The sequence below is a fragment of the Cetorhinus maximus genome, chromosome 6, assembly GCF_964194155.1.
Source record: "Cetorhinus maximus chromosome 6, sCetMax3.hap1.1, whole genome shotgun sequence".
NCBI lineage: Eukaryota > Metazoa > Chordata > Chondrichthyes > Lamniformes > Cetorhinidae > Cetorhinus > Cetorhinus maximus.
In genome coordinates, this window is record NC_135884.1 from 71,472,214 (window position 1) to 71,492,873 (window position 20,660).

General features: G+C 41.8%; 1 protein-coding gene across 1 annotated transcript in view; it reads right to left on the reverse strand.

Annotated features, from left to right (window-relative positions):
* dock3 (dedicator of cytokinesis 3) overlaps positions 1 to 20,660 on the reverse strand; it is a 1,472,428-nt gene that overhangs the window by 1,191,029 nt on the left and 260,739 nt on the right. The window contains exon 3 of the mRNA XM_078543841.1: positions 10,908 to 10,948. Within this exon, the coding sequence (XP_078399967.1) occupies positions 10,908 to 10,948 (41 nt within the window). The remainder of the gene's footprint in view (positions 1 to 10,907; positions 10,949 to 20,660) is intronic.

The window sequence follows — 20,660 nt, forward strand, 5'->3', positions numbered from 1 at the left end:
TGCGCAGCGCTCACTTGTCCTGGAGGCATTTGACTCTGTTCTCCTCAAATGTCGAAATCACTTGATGACAGCGATGTCTCCATTTAGGTCAGTCGAAGGTTGTTTTTTCCATGTATTGGTATCCAGCTTGCAAGCTCTGAGGATGGCTTTCAGATTGTCTTTATATCTAAGTCTGAGATATCCTGTGATGCTGATTCCCATGCTCTGCTTGCTGTAGAGTACTGCCTTTCGTATGCGGGAATCCTTCATGTGAACCACATGACCAACCCAGGAAGCTGAGCTCTGATCAGCATGCTCTCATTGCCAGGTATGCAACACTTTGCATGAGTGTCAGAGATTTTGTTCTGCCATTTGGTGTTGCAAATAGATTTCACATAGCAAAGATGGAATGTTTCTAGATGTTTTGTGCGATGTCGGTAAATTGTCCAAGTCTTGTACTCATAAAGGAGCGATGGGAGAACCACTGCCTGGTAGGCTTTGATCTTTGTTCTGAGCTTTATGAGCAGAATTAATGTGTATGGAGGGGACATATATTCAACAATGGTTTCTTTTTTCAAAACTATCATGATGGTCTGAAGACAGTTAACATCCCCACTGTTAAGAAGAAAGAATTTGGTATGATGTAAAGTCATTTTCCCAATTCCTGTATTCAAGTGACCATGCAGGTATATGCAGCTTATAATACCTCATCCATTCCACACAGGGAAAAATGCACTGGAAATAAATTAGTTCTGGACTTGGAGTTAGTGTACAAGTACATTTTCCACATTTTTAGTTTTTTGTTACAAGCAATTTGATTCAACATTCAAAGAAGCTCCCAAAAACTGCTCGAAGATTCAATGATGAGGGTGACCAATCAGAAAAGTCACCCCCTCTAAGTGGAAGCGAGAGATTCTGTAAGAACTGCTCCTCCAATCACAGGTTGTTTCCCTCCTGCTCTTGCTGCTGATAGGCTCATGCTCAGACCCGAGCCACTCGTTGCGTGAAAAAGTTTTTTCTCACGTAACATTTGCTTCTTTTGTAAATCGCTTTAAATCTGTGGCCTTTTGTTCTTGATCCTTTTATGAGAAGGAACAGTTTCTGCCTAGCTACTCTGCCCAGCACCCTCATGATTTTGACATCTCTATCAAATTTTCTCTTAGCCTTCTTCTCTCCAAGGAGAACAGTCCCAACCTCTCCAATCTATCCTCATAGGTGAAGTTTCTCACCCCTGGAACCATTCTTGTAAACCTCTTCTGCACTCTCTCCAATGTGTTCAAATCCTTCCTATAATGTGGCGCCCAGAACTGTACGCAATATTCCAGCTGAGGTCTTATGTAAATTCAGCATAACCTCCCTGCTCTTGTAGTCTATGCCACTATTAATGAAGCCCAGGATACTATCTGCTTTATTAACTGCTCTCTCCACCTGCCACCTTCAATGATCTAAGAACATATACACCCAGGTCTTTCTGCTCTTGCTCCCTCTTCAAAATTTCACCCCTTATTTTCTGTTGTCTGTCCATGTTCTTCCTACCAAAATGCATCACCTCACACTATTCTGCATTGAACTTCATCTACCACCTATCTTCCCACTCCACCAACTTGCCTAAGTCCTCTTGAAGTTCCACACCGTCCTCCTCGCAGCTCACAACACTCCCAAGAGTGTCCCAAATTTGTATCTTCTGCAAACTTTGAAATTATCCCCTGCACACCAAGATCTAGATCATTAATATATATCAGGAAAAGCAAGGGTTCCAATACAGACCACTAGAGAACTCCACTACAAACCTTCCTCCAGCCTAAAAAATATCCATGACCATTACTCTCTGCTTCCTATTTTTCAGCCAATTTTGTATCCACGTTGCTACTGTCCCTTTTCTTCCATGAGCAATAACTTTTCTCACAAGTTTGTTGTGTGGCACTGTATCAAATGCCTTTTGAAAGCCCATGTACACCACGTCAACAGCATTACCCTCATCGACCTTTTCTGTTAGCTCTTCAAAAAAACTCCAGCAAGTTCACTAAACAGTTAAAAGTTTCCCCTTTAGAAATCCATGCTGGCTCTTCATATCAACTTATATTTTTCTATGTTACTACTAATTCTATCCTGAATAATTGTTTCCAGAATCTTGCCCACCACTGAAGTTAAACTGACTGGTCTGTAATTGCTGGGCTTATCCTTACAACCTTTTTTTGAACAAGAGTGTAATGTTTGCAATTCTCCAGTCCTCTGGCACCACCCCTGAGTCTAGGGAAGACTGAAAGATTATGGCCAGTGCCCCTGCAATTTCTACTCTCACTTCCTTTAATATCCTTGGATGCATCTCAACCTGTCCCAGTGCCTTGTCAACTTTAAGTACCAACCGTCTATTCAACACTCCCTCCTTATCAATTTTGAACCCTTCTCGTGACAGAGTTTCCTCATCTGTCACCATGGACTGGGTGGCATCTACCTCCTTGGTAAAGACAGATGCAAAGTATTCATTTAATGTCTCAGCCCTGGCCCCTTCGTCCATGTGTAAATTCCCTTTTAGGTCCTTAATTGGCCCTACTACTCCTTTTACCACCCTTTTACTATTTACATGCCTATAGAAGACTTTGGGATTCCCCTTTATGTTGGCTGCCAGTCTTTTCTCATAATCCCTCTTCACTTCTCTAATATACTTTTTCACCTCCCCTCTGAATCTTCTGTATTCCTCTTGGTTCTCAATTGTATTTTCTACCTGACACCTATCATAAGTGTACTTTTTCTTCTTTATCTTAATTTCTATCTCCTTTTACATCCAGGGAGCTCTGGATTTGTCTGCCCTCCCTTTCCCTTTCTATGGAATATAGCTTGACTGTACCCGAACCAATTGTTTTTTGAAGGTAGTCCATTGTTCAGCTGCAGTTTTTCCTGCCAATCTTTCATTCCGGTCTATCTGGCCCAGCTCCGTTCTTGACCCATTGAAGTTGGCTCCCATCCACTTAATTATTCTTACTCTGGATTACCTATTGCACTTTCCTATCATCATCCTAAAACGTACAATACAATGATCACTGTCTCCTAAATGTTCCCCCTCTGACACTTGATCTACTTGGCCCACCTCATTTCCAAGAGCCAAGTCCAAGAGTGCATCTTGGTACTACTGTCGAAAATTCTCCTGAACACAATTTAGGAACTTTTGACCCACTTTTCCGCCCTTTACGCTACCACTGTTCCAGTCTACATTTGGGTAATTAAAGTCACCCATTTTAACTATTCTATAATGCTTGCATCTCTCTGTAAATTCCCTGCAGATCTGTTCTTCTACATCCTTCTCACTATTTGGCGGTCTATAGACTACACCGAGCAATGTATTGCACCCTTTTTGCTCCTTAGCTCTAGCCAGATTGCTTCTGTCCTTGAACCCTCTGGGACATCCTCTTTCTCCAGCACTGCAATGCTCTCCTTAACAAATGCCACCACTCCTCCTCCTTTCCTATCTTTTTTGAACACCTTGTACCCACTAATATTACTAGGGTTCAGTCTCCAAACACACTGACCTTCACCGAGGTACATTTCCACACATGCTGACTCTTAATGGGGTACGGATTCCACACAAGCTGGCTTTCACTGGTCTATGGGTTCCACACACACTGTCTCTCACTGTTGGGTACAAGCTCCACATACGCTGTCTCTAACTGGGTACAGGATCCACACACATTGACTCTCAAAGAGGAAGGGTTCCCAGAAGCATACGAACATATGAAATAGGAGCAGAAGGAGGCCATTTGGCCCCTCAAGCCTGCTCCAGCTTTCAATACGATCACGGCTGATCTGGTTGTGTTTCAAATTCCACTTTCCCATCTACACCAATAACCTTGGATATCCTTAACAAGAATCTTTCTACCTCTGCCTTAAAAATACTCAATGACCCTGCTTCCACCGTCTTCTGAGACAGTGTTCCAAAGTCGCACAAACCTCTGCCTGTCAGCCAGCCAATCTTCTATCTATGCTAATAGGTTACTCCTACTCCGAGAGCTTTTATTTTCTGCAATAAAGTTTGATCTAACACCTTATCAAATGCCTTTTGGAAATCACATCTACAGGCTTCCCTTTATCCACAGCACAAAGAATGCTAATAAATTGGTTAAACATGATTTCCCTTTCACAAAGCTGTTAGGAAGTAGAGATAGTTTAAGTAAGTTGTTTGTGTATTGGGGTGTGTTAGGAATGAGGTATATCTTTAAGTTTAAGTTGAATTTCCATTCTTTTCTATTTATGCGTTAAAAGGTAAAACCTGGGACCTAGTTTCATTTCTGAATGGAGACTGCAGGTCTAAGGCTTTGTTTGTATACCTGCATTTCTAATGAGACTTTTACAACTCTTGATGGAGAGTTAAAGCCAACAAGAGTAGACAAAAAAACTGCTATTGCCTAGCAACAGGGGTCAACACACACACAAATCAAAAGCAGTTTGAGTTCAGTTGGTCATTATGCTGTAAGTTGAAGGGAACAGTTTAAGTCTCTCTCTAGCGGACACACCAACAGACAGCTGGGGGAAATAAATCTAAGAATCTTAGATGATTTGCTTTAAAGTTAAAGTAACAGTGAATGTCAATTGAGTTCTGGACTCAAGGGAGATGCCAAGTTGTTAGCAGTCCAATGAGAGAGGGATCTCCCAAAAGAACTGAAAGGTCCTAAAGCCAAGGAGTGAGACAGAAAGGAGGGGTCACAAGGCCTTCTAGTAAAAGGAAGAATAAGAGTCTGGAAATGGTCCTGTTCTGTGGAAGTGACAATAAGGAGCAGAGAGGAAGGCTCCAAGCATAAAGGGAGAAAGCTGCAGGATGCAAGTTTAAAGCAATATTGGCTTGGCAGAAGCCCGAAGCTCCAAAGAGGCAACTGAAGGTTTGCAATTCTTTACTACGGGCATGTGAAGCCCATAGTTCTGTTGGCATGGCTAAGTCAGAGAGAGTGCGTGCAAGAAAGCTTGAATGCATGTGGTGATCCAGGGGAGTAGAACATCGGAAGGCAAGTTCGAAATGCTGGAGGTGGACCCATGTGGAAGGCATCTGAGAGAAGATTCCAAAGCGAGATCTTTGAGAGTGAAGATTGGATACCCTCGTGTAAAAGACGGAGTTCAGCGAAACCGGTTGACTCACGGTGTGACAAGCGTCTGGGGGAAGTTGATGAGAGATCCATAGCATCCGTTTGGGGTAGCATCTTCACAGTTTCAGGGAGTGGTGTGTCTCACCACTGGTCATCTATTGGTTTACATGGGTTGTGTACTTACTGTGAACATTAGAGTATAAGATAGCTTTTGTAACCTGTGTTGTCCTTACAAATCTGTATATGTCTGTGAAGGCATAGTCATGGGTGAAGGAGTATTGTAATATAGTTAATCTTTTCTTGTTTAATAAATGTTTTTTTTTTAAAAAGTTCATCAGCTGGCTCCTGTGACTCTGTTCAGTAGCCGCTCTTCACGTATCTAAACAAAATACAAAAGTTAGGATCTATCAAGCCGGATTCCACCCTGGGATTTGGCTTGTGCAGTAGTATCAGCTGGGATCATAACAAAACCATGCTGACTCTTCCCAATTTCCTTCACTTTTTCCTGACTGGCCTAGTTTCCTGTTTATTGCCCCTCTCCCTTCTGAATCTACATATAGTCTGGACAAACCAAATTAGCAATAACACAGTGGCGGATGAATTCCTGGAATATGAACGTGACAGCTTTTTAGACCAGTATATCGAGGAACCAATTAGGGAACAGGCTATCCGGGGTTTGGAATTGTGCAATGAGAAGGGGTTAATTAATAATCTTGTCCAGGGTCCTTTAGGGAACAGTGACCATAACATGATGGAACTCTTCATTAGGATGGAAAGTTAAGTAATCCGATCTGAAACTAGAGCCCAAAATCTAAAAGGAAACTATGGAGGTATGAGGCGTGAGTTGGCTAAGATGTATTGGGGAACTTCATTAAAAGACATGATGGTGGATAGGCAATGGGTAATATTTAAGGAACAAATGTATGCATTGCAACTGTTATACATTCCTTTCTGACACAAAAACAAGAGGAAAAGCAGCCCAACCATGGCTAACAAAAGAAATTAAAAATAGTAATAGATCGAAAGAGCAGTAATATGAAATTGCTAGAAAAGGTAGCAAGCCTGAGGGTTGGGGGCAGTTTAGAATTCAGCAAAGAAGGACCAAGAGACTAAGAGGGGAAAAATAGTGTATGAGGGTAAACTTGTGAGGAACATAAAAGCAGACGGTAAACGTTTCTAAAAGTACATAAAAAGAAAAAGATTAACAAAGACAAATGTATGTCCCTTATAGTCCAAAACGGGAGAATTTATAATAGAGAACAAGGAAATGGCAAAGCTATTAAACGGCTACTTTAGTTCTGTCTTCATGGAGGAAGACACAAATAACTCCCCAGAAATGCTAGGGAACTGAGGATCTAGTGACAAGGAGGAATTGAAGGAAATTAGTATTACTAAAACAATAGTGCTAGAGAAATTAATGGGACTGAAAACCAATAAATCCCCAGGGCCTGATAATCTTCATCCCAGGATCCTAAAGGAGGTGGCCATAGAAATAGTGGATGCGTGGCTCTCACCTTCCAAAATTCTGTAGATTCTGTCCCAGCAGAAAGGAGGGTGGAAATGTAGCCCACTATTTAAAAAAGAGAGAGGGGGAAAACAGCAAATTACAGACCAGTTAGCCTAACATCAGTAGCAGGGAAAATGTTAGAGTCTGTTTTAAAGGATGTGATAACAGGACACTTAGTCTAATCCTGTTGATATTTTCTAAGTCAGCATGGATTTATGAAAGGGGAATCATGTTTGATAAACCTACTGGAATTATTTGAGGATGTAACTAGCAGCATAGATAAGGGAGAACCAGTGGATGTAGTGTATCTGGAATTTCAGAAAGCTTTTGATAAAATCCCACATAAGAGGTTAGTGTGTAAAATTAAAGCACATGGGATTGGGGGCAATATATTGGCATGGATTGAGAATTGGTTAGCAGACAGGAAACAGAGAGCAGGGCTAAATGGATCTTTTTCAGAGTGGGATATCACAGGGATCAATGTTTGGGCCCCAGCTATTCACAATGTATATCAATGATTTGGATAAGGGAACCAAATGTAATATTTCCAAGTTTGCTGACGACACATAATGTGAGTGGTGAGGAGGGTGTTAAGAGGCTTCAAGGCATTTAGACAGGTTGAGAGGGTGTGCAAATACATGGCAGGTGCAGTTTGTGTGTAGATTAAAATCACCCATGACTATTGCTGTTTCTTTACCACAAGCACCAAATATTTCTTCTTTTATACTTTGTCCTACTGGTTACTGTTAGGGGCCTGTAGACCACTTTCACTGGTGACTTCTTTCCCCTACTATTCCTCACCTCCACCTAAACTGGTTCTACATCCTGATCACCTGAACCATTTCTAACTATTGCACCAATGCCATCTTTGATTAACAGTGCCAGTCCTCCGCCTTTACCTAGCTTCTATTCTTCTTGAATGTCTCATATCCAAAAATATTCAGGACCCAATCCTTGTCATCCTACAGACACGTCTCCACAACGGCTATCATATCATATTTATTTACTTCAATGTGCGCTATCAATTTGTTTACTTTGTTATGAATGCTACGCACAGATAGAGAGCCTTTAGTTTTGTCTTCTCGTTATCTTTGCAACATCTCGTCTTGATTGTTGGGCCGTTTAGATTTTTTCTCTTTATCCCTTCCTCCCATTCTTTGACCTTCATTTCCAATGTTACTATTTTCCTCTCTTACCTTGTCTCTACTCTTTGATATACCACATTTTTCCAGATTTAATCTTGCCCCTGGCTCTTACTAGAGTTCAGGTCCCATGTTGTGCACTGGCTCTTACCATGGTTCAGGTCCAACATGCACCGACTCTCACAGGGTTCGGCTCCCACAAACACTGACTCTCACTGGAGCCTGAATTTCACAGATATTTACTCTCACTGGCATATCTGTCCCACCACATGGAACAGTTAGGGCAAGAGAGTAAAACAGGTAGGGCTGTGGGAGTACGGTCCCTGCTGGAGGCCCGTATCAGCTTCAGGGTGAGGGGCATATGGCGGGGGAGGCGGCGCAGGCAGGGGGTATATTCAGTCAGAGTTACAGATCCAGCAACTGGTGGCTGGGAGTAGGCCCGAGTCGGCAGCACAGGCAGTTGTTGAAGCCAGAGTCCAGCGTGAGGCAGCTGGTGCTAGGCCCCAATTGTTTCGGAGGGGGGGGTGGGTGGTTAGAAGGTGGGGGTGGCATGGGAGCTCTCGCATGTAGGAGCAAGGTGGTGAAATCCAGGTGGTGGGGGAGGGTGGAGAAGGAAGTGGGGATCACCGAGAAGGGGTCGAGTGGAGACGAGAGGGCATGAGTGAGTAATTTAGGAGGGAGGACATAAGTGAGTGGAGATGGGTGGGAGGGCATGGCTGAATGTGTAATTGGTTGGAGGGGGGGGATGGGGGGGGAGGAAGCCATTGATTGCTTTTGATGTCTAATGATTATTTTTTTGCCTGATGACCACTTCTGATGTCTTTTGAGCACTTTTGATGGCAACTGATGCAAAAGGTGGAAATTTAGTACTGATGACTGATGAAAACTCATTCCAAATCACACTTTTTGATGTCAAGTGATTACTTTGTACGTCTGTTTTTGATGTGCATTTGAACACAAATGTCAAGTCTTCCAGTAGGAATGTCAGGTCATGAGGTTATGGATTATTGTTACAAAAGAGATATGTCGAAGCTTTTTGTTTTGCACGCATTGGGACACTTCGCAAAAATATTCATATAGAGGGAAAACAACTCCTTATGCTGCATGTGAAGAGAGTGCTGATTGATTGGCAAGTGCACTCCGATTGGTAGAGGCATTGTCAATGCACCAGTTCATGGTGACTGACAGATAATTGCCAAGTATTGTTTGAAATTTAAGCTAGGCAGCTTGACCCTGATTAGTTACGGCACTGCCCTGAGGAATGAGTCAGCGAATGGCTGTCATTTATTTTGTTTGGCTGAAACAGGTGCAATGTGTGTACATATTCTTTACAGGGCCCTGTGAATCAATATATGTAGCTTCCAGTACATGCAAATGTGCCACACTGCTAGCCCGACTGATAATCTTAAATTGGCTGTCAGCATAAGTCTTAGCACACTGAGGATTAGTTAGCAAATGTTGTCCAATCACAAATCATATCTAATGTTGGGCACTGTGTTTTGCAAGCACAGGCCAGTTGGGTATGGTCTGTACCTTGCCTGATGTGAACAGCAGATGAGACATGCCATTTAATACGATCCGTCAGTCTTTGGGACATATGGCGTACATATCTAGCATCACAACGACACTGAAATTCATATACCACATTACTCATTTGTGTGATGGCAGAACGTCTTTTTGGCTTGACAGCAGCATCCTGTTAGTGGTGAAAACCACTCGTGTTGCTGCTGCATAGTTGCAGTGTGAAACAGCTAGCTTTCAACTGTTGCTCAAATTTTGGAGATACCTGACCCTTGAAAGAACATGTGCACACATTGTGCCTGTTTCAGCTAAACAGAATAAGTGACAGCCATTCGCTGACTCATTCCTCAGGGCCTTGACCAATCAGGGTCAAGTTGCCTGGTTTAAATTTCAAACAATGCTCGGCAGTTAACTGTCAGTCACCATCACTGGTGCATTCTCCATGGCAACACCTCTACCAGAGTCCACTTGTCAACCAATCAACACGCTCTTCAATTACAATATAAATCATTGTTTTCCCCTTATATTGGTATTCTTGCGAAGTGTCATGATGACTGCAAGATGAAAAGCTTCGACATGTCTCTTCTTTCAGTAATACTCAAGTTCTGTACTACCAAACAACTATAGATTATGGATTGTGGTGTTATACAGTTCTGATGCTATTTATAAACCCACAGCATTTCATATATTCTACTGTTTTGGTTATGTAGTTGAATATTCTATCGGTTTCATTGATTGTGTCTGCATTTCTTCAACATGTTCAACATTGCATTTACTAAGGCTCCTATGTCTGTTAACTTCATTCTTAGCTATTTCAATACCCTGTTATAAACTATGTACAACACCAAATGTATTTCCAGAATTTTCTGGTTTTGTTTCAGACTTACAGCCTTTTCCTTTTTATTTCTTTCTGGTTTTTTTTCTTCAAAGTAAGTTGTGAATAACATGCAATTTACTACCCTATGCTAAAATAAAGAGTGTGTTTTTTCAAATCTGCTACTGAAAAGTTAATAAAATCTGTTCTCCTGATGGTTTTGTTAGGTCAGCACACCATTAAGCATGGAGTTGAGTCATACAAATCAGCAACTTTATTTCATTACATTCAAGGTATTTTAATGAGACAACTGTGTGTTCAACACACATTCCCTGCTCAGGGGATGGAAAAACAGGATTCTTTGATGATTCATCGCTTATATGGTAGGTAGAGAGGCAGAGCAGAAGGGCTAAAGCGGCAGGCAATCTGGAATTTAATTTCAATATAGCCAGATTATATCTCTGATTAATCTATTCTTCCAGCATTGCAAAGAATGTCATACCTCATTCATAGAGCAGTTAAAATATTCTAACCCACGCTGAGTTATGGTGTTGCTAATCTGATCAATGAAACGGAACTCAATAATTATAAATGATTCATATGGATTGCAGGTGGAGTATCACAAATGAGTGATCACTGCAAACAATGTTTAAAATTAAATTTCACTGCACATTAATATAAAGGTAGAAAAAATTGAACTGATATGAAATGCAGAATGTTCTTCATCACAGATGGACAGTACTCAGTTTCTAAACAATTACACAGTTGATAGAAAATTTAATGCAGTTCATGTTTCTAGCAGGGATCCACCACCAAGTTTCAATTTGGCTCAAGAATCTCAATCTGGAAATGGAAGGCTATGTATTACTTACCTTAACTGTAGGCTTTTTGGTTGAAAACCCTCGGAACCATCCTGCAAAACAAAAAATCGGCTGTCAGTCAAGAAAAAATATCAAGGTGTGTCATTTTAGTGAATCTCTACTTGGGAAAATTGTAGCTAATAGCATTTTAAATGTGAAGAGTTCAATGACTTCTAAAGAAACTGACTTAGAATTTTGGAAAGCATGGAGAAGGGGGTGAAGACAACCTTTGGTAAAAAAATACAATGATGTACTGATGAAGGATTTTATAAGCAAATATTATAACATAACCATGGATGTATCATTTAGCTCTAATATCCAGATGTTATATGTACTTTGAACCCCTGCCTTTCACTTTCATATTACTCTGTTCCCACTCCCATAAATCTCATTTTGATTTTCAGAATGAATGCACCAAAACAATAAAACTCAAAATGAGATTGAATGAAAGTGTAACCCAAGAAGCCCCAGAAAACACAAAAAATTGTGAAACAAGTAAGGTATAAAACAGAATGAATGCAATGTGTTTGAGCTAGAATCTAAAATTCAAACATTAGGAAAAGTTCAACTAACAGCTGTCACTAGCTAGATTCGATGTAATTCAAAGGAATTTCATAGTATTGCAGAATGCACCTGCTTTGTGAGCAGTGTACATGATGTTTAAACCTTTTGATACAATTGTTATTCATTGGCTGGGTCCTCAATGACACAAGTTATAAACAGACTACAGTCATTAAAAATATATATATTCAGCCACAATAAACCCTTAAAAATATTCAGTGTACAAGCCATTAAACTTATTTATAAAAGTCTTATATCTCGCACACCTGTGGCCATTAAATCTTAGGGAGTGAAATATCATTCTTCAAATGTACAAACACAAAATATCTGTCACATTACCACCTGATTAACTGAATTGCTAATTTCTAAAATAACAAATGACAGCTAAGGAGATCTGAACATAGTAACAAGCAAGCAGAAACAAAAACTACTAACCACGAACCAACAAGTACAGATATAAACTATGAATTAAAAATAATTTTGATTCAGTTGGTACATCTCTTGGTTATGAATCAGAAGATTATGGAGTGAAATCCCAAACCAAGATTTGGTCATATCATAAAGAACAACAGTTCAGTGCATTACTGGGAACAGTCCTGTTGACGTTTCAGAGCTGCAATTTTTGTAGAAAAAGTTAAACTTGCTTGCACAGGTGAAAATTAAATATCACATTATACTATTCAAAAAGAAGTTGCGAGTTCTCCCAGTGTCATGACCAAGATTTGAAAGCCACCATAAATAGATGAGCAGTTTGATAGTATAAAACTTGAGTATTGCTGAAAAAAGACATTTTGTCAAAGCTTTTTGTCTTGCACTCATCAGCACAAATACAAGAATACCAATGTCAGAGAAGCATCAACTTTATACTGTATGAGAAGTGTGCTGATTGGTTGGCAGGTGGACTCTGATTCGTCCAGGTGTTGCCATGGAGAATGCACCAGTTGATGGAGACTGACAGTTAACTGTCAATCATTGTTTGAAATTTAAACCAGTCAGCTTAACACTAATTAGTTAAGGCATTGCCCTGAGGAATGAACCAGCAAATAGCTATCACTTATTTTGTTTAGCTGAAACAGGCGCAGTGTGTGTACATGTTCTTTCTGTCTGCAAAGAACAGGGCCCTGTGTATTAATATATGTGGCTTCTAGTACACGCAAACATGGCACACTGTGGGCCCGGCTAAATCTTAGATTGGTTGTCAGTGTAATCCTTAGCACACTGAACATTAATTAGCAATTGTTGTCCAACCACATCTAATGTTGGACACTGTGTTAAGTTTTGCAAGCACGGGCTGGCTGGCCCACTGCAAACAGCAGAAGGGACATGCTGCTTGATATTATCCACCAGTCTTTGGGACATACGGCCTACATACCTAGCATCACACTGGAATGAACACGACAACTTGCGCAGTTGAGTTCAGCTTTAACCAAATAGATGGTGTTGCCATGGGATTCCCTCTAGGCCCAGCTCTCGCAAACATCTTTGTTGGGTTCCATGGGAAAAATCTCTTCAATGGAATGACACCTAACCTCCTACCTCTTGCATATTCCCGTTATGTGGGTGGTACATTTGCTATAATTAAATCCGTAGCAGCATATAATAGTTTCCTTGCATGTCTTAATGAGCTCCATCCTGCGGTCAAATTTACCTTTGCGATGGAGCAAATGAACACCCCGTTCCTTGACATGCAAGTTGAGAAATCTGCCAGGAGGTTCGCAACCATAGTCTACTGTAAGCCTACTTCACTGGTCAATATACGTGTTGGGATTCTTACATGTGCTATAAGATTGACCTTATCTGCAACCTTGTAAATAGGGCCTGAGCCATTTACTTGATGTTGAAATAGAGCGCATCAAAGACATCCTGTGGCATAATGGCTACCCTGATCAGATTATATCGCCCTGTATATTGCACAAACTCATGAATGGGCCTAAGGCCATCACTTTCAGCCCTGAAAAGTGTCCACTCTACCAAAAATTACCCTAGAAGGGCAAGGTATCTCAAAAATTTGAGCAACAGGTAAAGCTAGCTGTTTCATGCCACGACTATGCAGTAGCAACACAAACGGTATTTGCCATTAACAGGATGCTGCCGTCAAGCCAAAAAGACATTCAGCCTATCACACAAATGAGTAATGTGGTATATGAATTCAACTGCCAGTGAGATACTAGGTGTGTAGGCCGTATGTCCCAAAGGCTGGTGGATCGTATCAAACAGCATATCCAAGCTGCTGTTCGCAATGGGCAAGGTACAGACCATGCCCAACCAGCCTATGCTTGCAAAACTCGAAACACGTGTCCGGCATTAGATGTAGTTCCACGATTGGACAATATTTGCTAAATAATCCTCAGTGTGCTAAAATTTACGCTTACAATCAATTTAAGATTGTCAGTCAGGCTCACAATGTGGCGTATTTGCATGTACTGGAAGCTACATATATTAATACACAGGACCCTGTTCTTTGCAGACAGAAAGAACATATACACACATTGTGCCCATTTCAACTAAACATAATAAATGATAGCCATTTGCTGGTTCATTCCTCAGGGCAATGCCTTGACCAGAGTCATGCTGCCTGGTTTAAATTTCAAACATTGCTTAGCAGTTATCTATCAGTCACCATAAACCAGTGAATTTTCCATGGCAATGCCTCTACCAATCAGGATCCATTTGCCAATCAATCAGTACTCTCTTCGCATACAGTATAATGTTGTGGCTTCCCCTGACATTAGTGTTCTTGTGATTGTCCTCATGTGTGCAAGGCGAAAAGCTGCAACAAAATGTCTTTTTTAAGCAATACATAAATTGATTAACTGATTACTCGTCTCATTACAGTTACTGGAACCCATGCTGTGTGTGTGACTGCTGCCAAGTCCACCTACATAGTGAGATTGATTGCGCTTTAAATATGTTGTTGTTACTTGAAGCACTTTGGGACATTGTGATGTGATATTATGCTAAATGTAAACAAATTTCATAATATTAAGGGTATCATCTTTGAATATGATTACGCAGCAATAACCTGCTCACTGACGCTCATTTTGGGTTCTATCAGGGCCACACAAATCCTGACCTCATTAACAGCCCTGGTCCAAACATGAACAAAGCAGCTGAATTCCAGGGGTGATGTGAGTGTGGCTGCCCTTGACACCAAGGCAGCATTTGACTAAGTGTGGCATCAAGGAGCCCTAGAAAAACTAAGAATTAGGGGGAAAACTCTCCACTGGTTGGAGTCATGCCTAGCACAAAAGAAAACAGCTGTGGTTGTTGGAGGTCAATCAACTCAGTTCCAGGGCATCGTTGCAGGAGTTCCTCAGGCTGGTGTCCTAGGCCCAACCATCTTCAGCTGCTTCACCATGACCTTCCCTCCTTCATAAGATCAGAAGTGGAACGCTCGCTGATGATTGCATAATGTTCATCACCATTCGCGACTCCTCAAATACTGAAGCAGTCCGTGTCCATATACAGCAAAAATCCGACAACATTCAGGCTTGGGCTGTTAAGTAGCAAACATCATTTGCACCACACAAATGGCAGACAATGACCATCTCCAACAAGTTGGAATATCATTGATGGTTAGATTCTATGGCATTACCATCACTGAATCCTCCAGTATCAACATCCTGTGAATTACCATTGACCAGAAACTGAACTGGGCTAGCCATAATTACTGTGGCTACAAGAGGTCAGAGACTGGGAATTCTGCAGTAAGTAACTCGCCTCCTGTTTCCCCAAAGATTGTCCACAATCTGCAAGACACAAGTCAGGAGTGTGATACTCTCCACTTGCCTGAATGAGTGCCATTCCAACAATGCTCAAAAAGCTAGACACCATCCAGGACAAGACAATCTGTTTGACTGGCATCCCATCCAGCGCCTTAAACAGTCACTCCCTTCACCACTGACACACAGTGGCAGCAGTATGTACTATTTACAAGATGCACTGCAGCAACTCATCAAGACTCCTTTGACAGCACCTTCCAAACCTATGACCTCTACCACCTAGGAGGACAAGGGGAGCAGATGCATGGGAACACCACCACCTGCAGGTTCCCCTTCAAGTCACACACCATCCTGACTTGGAACTATATTGCCGCTCCTTCTTGCCACTGGGTCAAAATCGTGGAACTCCCTTCCCAACAGCAGTTTGGGTGTACCCACAATAAATGGCCTGCATGAGTTCAAGAAGACGCCTCACCAATACCATCTCAAGGGCAATTAATGCTGGCCTAGCCAACGATGCCCTGACACTGTGAATGAATAAATAAAAAGGAACATATTTTGGAGTTCAAAAGGATGCACAAAAGACTTGTTTTCTTCTTAAATGATTAACAGTAAAGTTGGCCTATCACTGAATGCACCAAAACTTGCTGTTCATAAGGCACCCTCCCGCCCACTTAAAATGATGATTAAAAAGCCCAAGGTCTGACAGCACTAAAAACCAGGAACCCATTATTTGGGCAAGCAAATGCTCTAAATGAAATTGTAAAAGTTGCTTCATGCATTAAAAGATAAAAAAAAGCATGACTCTTCAATTCAGTTTTTTTTGTTAAAATAAATAGTGCAGATAACAATAAGCAAGGACTTGTTTATTCATGCAACTACAGAACACTAGATGCACAGGTTTATGTATGCAACTGGCATGGGAAGGGAACAATCTAATTTCATCTCCCTGCAGTGGTTAAAGAATTTATATACATTTTTATCCTTAGACAGTTCTATGAGAAATCCACTTTATATCCATTGCTTCTGAAGTTTTCAGTCACACTTCAAAGTGTCAAACATTTTCTGCTGATTTCATCAAGCCTGGAGCTAAAAATCCACAAGCACCTCACCAATGGCAATAAACTTCTGAATGGCCTTTGGATGCACTGCATGGTCATAGATCAAATTACACAGCTTAAACAAGATAGGGTATTATATACAGCTAGACCTTGCAGTTTAAGAACACATTGACCCAGGTTTTGTGGTAAGGCTATCGGCAGTCACTGTTGTTACAGCATAAATTGGACAACATATAGCAATCGCATTTGCATGATTAACGGAAATTCGGAAGTTGTTGTCAGAGGCATCCCACTCCTCCAAATGATGTGCTGCTGAAGTCCTCACCAAAGAACTCAACGCTAAAATGACTAACAACATAAAATGATTGTGCTTACTCCACTAGGTCCACACTAAGGGCAGAATTTTGCCCTTGGTGGATGGGCGGGCCCCACCGGCTCAGTGGTGGGTGGGCAGCCGAACTCCGCTGCCGGAACGGGGCCCGCCGCCATTTTGAGTGGGCGGGCCAAATTAAGGCCTGCCCAGCGGCCTGCCTGACAAGCTGTGCGCTTCCTTTGTTGGGGGGGGGGGGGGGGGGGGGGGCTTCCCCATCTGTCAAAGTGCGCTCTTTCGCGCATTCTCTGAGACCAAGTGCTGTCTCAGAGAGATTACTGACAGGTAAAAAAAACTACAAATATAGAAAAATATTAAAATTATTAACATGTCTCCCTCATGTGACAATGTCACACGAGATGGGACATGTTAATAAGAAACACAAACTTTATGAAACTTTTAAAAAACTGACATGAAACCTCATCCCGCCAGTGGATGAAGTTTCATGTATATTCAGGAGCCCGCTGGGGCTCCTGGCCTGCCCGCCAGCCTTAAGGTTGGACGGGCAGGGTCTTTTACAATCTTAATTAGCCTGTCAATGGCCTTAATTGGCCATTGACAGATCGGCAGGCGGACAGCTGATTTTGCTGTCCGCCCACCTTCCTGAAAATTTAAAGGGGCCGGGATGACGTCGGGGGTTCCTCCGAATTTTGCCCTTGCGTCATTTTCCCGTCAGCAAGCGGGCCCCACCCCCAAATCACCGACAGGAAAATCCTGGCCTAAAAGTGGCGGGAAAACTTACCACTGGTGTAATCAGGAGAAATGAGATAAATAAAAATTGCCTCACCTTTCTTCCCCTGACCATAGATTCCTGGGACAGAGTGCCATGCTGGTATAAATGCTGGACTTAGAGGAAACCTGAACTGAGAAGTCTACAGGAATTCTGTGGGCAACTATCAGCGGGAAAGTGAGTGCTATCCCTTTGCTGCTAACAACAAAACCTGGGACACCAGTGAGCACATCTCTCTCAAACTTCTATCTAAATCCTTTCATGGCCATATACATCCAGTGCCCTTTGCAGTACTATTACGACTGACCCCCATGAGTAACACGTTATGGTAATTAATCTGCTAATTAATATACATTAAACATTGAAACATGGGTGTCATCACAAAGTCCTGATTGGCTCCATTTAAGCCAATTAAGCAGCATTTACTATTTACTTCATATTCCCCAAGTGAATCCTGATTGATTGACATTTCCAGGGAATCAAATCAAAATTTGCTGAGGGACAGTAAAGTACGTAGTAAAGTGCCTTTGATTAGGAAATTTACATCCACTGAAAAATAACATTTTCTTTCATCGGCATTAGCATTCTGCCAGACTGTAAATACTATGATTCACTGTCAATATATTGCTGGAAAGGTGATCTGCACCCTTAGTGTCCACCTGATCTTTGTCTTTCCCAAACTCCTAAGCCATTGGAGACTAATCTATCTTTCTGGTTTTCGTGTTTCCCTTTCTACAGATCCCCTTCAGATAAGTCTCACTCGCTGGCCTGAATTTATGCAGAGACTGAAGAGGGATGCCAGCTGAGCCAAAATGGCGCGAGAGGCTCGATTTTCCAGCAGTACTGCCTCCCAACCTGGCACCCACCATTTTCACGGAGGAGGGTTGTAGCTTGCACATCAGTGGTTCATGAAGGCAGCTACACATGTAAAAGTGCAGCTGTCTTCAAACAGATCCAATTGTCATAACTGGGATGCGCAAAACGCAACTTCTGAGTTTTAGACCTTTCAGGAGGAGGACTAAAGCTGCCAGAGTTCTTTGGAGAAGTAGGGTACCCTTTTGGTGAGGTATGGTCCCCACTTAGATAGGATCAGGGGCATCATTGGGGGAGATAGGGTGGCCTTTGGGAGAGGTCAGGTGCCCTTTGGAATTGTTAAAAGTATACATGAATATGCATAAGAAGTGGATAATCTCATTGGAACTGTCAGTTGACTGGAGCTGTCAAGGGAACTATCAAGCTGTGAAGGCATCTGTCAAGCTGTCAAGGCATTGAAATATCATGGCCTTTAAATTTAAAAAAATGCTGCAGTTTAAAAAACATTTTTTGCTATTTCACTCTGTTTGTTCACATCAGCCTGAGGGCTATAATTATAGGATTTGTGCTGCATGTCTGATTTCACAACTTATCATTATCACAGTGGGCTGCCTGCCAGTTCATAGGTTGATTGACAGCTCGAAGTGGTTATAAAATCTTTAATGTAGGGTTAGGAATATAAATGCTTGTTTTTATATGGGGTTAAGCACTTGAATGCAAGATTTGTTTTTATAAGGGATTAAGCATTTGAATGAAATGTTTGTTTTTATAAGGGATTATGTAGTCGAAGGAAAGTAAAAGTAATGAATAAAAGCAAAAAACTGCGGATGCTGGAAATCCAAAACAAAAACAAAAATACCTGGAAAAACTCAGCAGACCTGCTGAGTTTTTCCAGGTATTTTTGTTTTTGTAAAAGTAATGAATGTTTTTTTATGAATGAGAATGCTTTTTATGAAAATAAAGGTCTGCAATAGACACTTAGAACTTTACTTTCTTTCATCTCAGCATGGGTCCTGACGCCTGCTGTTGGTGGATACTGGGTAAATTGCCATGGGCTAAGGGTCGTGGGTGGGGGGGGAAATGGGTTGGAACGAGGTTAGCATGGGAGCTATAAACAGCCATGGGGACACGTAAAGGGGCACGGGAGTTATAAGGGGCTATGGGGGTAAGTAAAGGGACATAGGTTGGCATAGGGGCTATCATGGGTCATGGGGTTGGGCAGAGGGGCATAGGTTGACATGGGGGCTATAAATGCCCATGGGGGTAGGTAGAGGGACATAGGTTGGCATAGGGGCTATCATGGGTCATGGGGTTGGGCAGAGGGGCATAGGTTGACATGGGGGCTATAAATGCCCATGGGGGTGGGTAGAGGGGCACAGGGCTATAAAGGAAAATAGGGGGTGTGAAGGGAAGTATCATATGGCAATGAGAGTATGAGGGACCATAGGGGGGCTGGCTGGGAGGCATGGGTTGGCATGGATGGGGCATGGGGAGTGTGTGGGGGTGTGAGAGGTGTGGGCTGTTTTTGTCCCAGCTATATAAAAAAATACAATAAAAGAAGTCCCAGATCACCAAGGCGGGCCTTTCAGACAGCCCGCCTCCACACCAGGCAGCCCCAGTGTATGCCTCCAAATTGTTTCCGGGGGTGGCAGATCCGACTCCCATTAACACCTGACCCGCCCCCAGAATGAAAATTAAACCATCCATGGCTCTTTCTCCCGACTCTGTCCTCTATGTCTTGAATGTGGTTTTATTCCACACGTTATGCTTCATTTTGTCTCATACTAATGTCATGTCACTTATTCCTCCTCCCCAAGTACAGCACACCCACAGTACCCCATTTATTTTCCTGAGTGTGCTTGTTTCATCCTTTCTCTTCTCTATTTCTGTTGTTCTGTTCCTTTCTAAAGGGTCTGATACTTGAAAAATTAACTGACTGACTTCTATACCTCCACAGGTACAGTTTGACATGTTAAGTTTTTCCAACTTCTTCTGTTTTCAGTTATATTTTGTGTTAATTTTAACTGACTACATTCGAGTAGGCTAACTGTTCAAAAGTTGGTTTAAAAACTGTGTATAAAATAAAAATGTATATATAAAAATGAAGGGTACAACTCTAAAGGTGCTGTGGGTAAAAGCAAAAAACTGCGGATGCTGGAAATCCGAAACAAAAACAAAAATACCTGGAAATACTCAGCAGGTCTGACAGCATCTGCAGAGAGGAATACAGTTAACGTTTCGAGTCTGTATGACTACAGTTAATGTTTCGAGTCTGTATGCACTTCATGCACTTCGGTAGGAAGAATAGAGGCATGGACTATTTTCTAAATGGGGAGAGAATTCAGAAATCTGGAGTGCAAAGGGACTTGGGAGTCTTAGTCCAGGATTCTCTTAAGGTTAACTTGCAGGTTGACGCAGTAGTTAGGAAGGCAAATGCAATGTTGGCATTTATTTCGAGAGGACTAGAATATAAAAGCAGGGATGTGCTGCTGAGGCTTTATAAGGCTC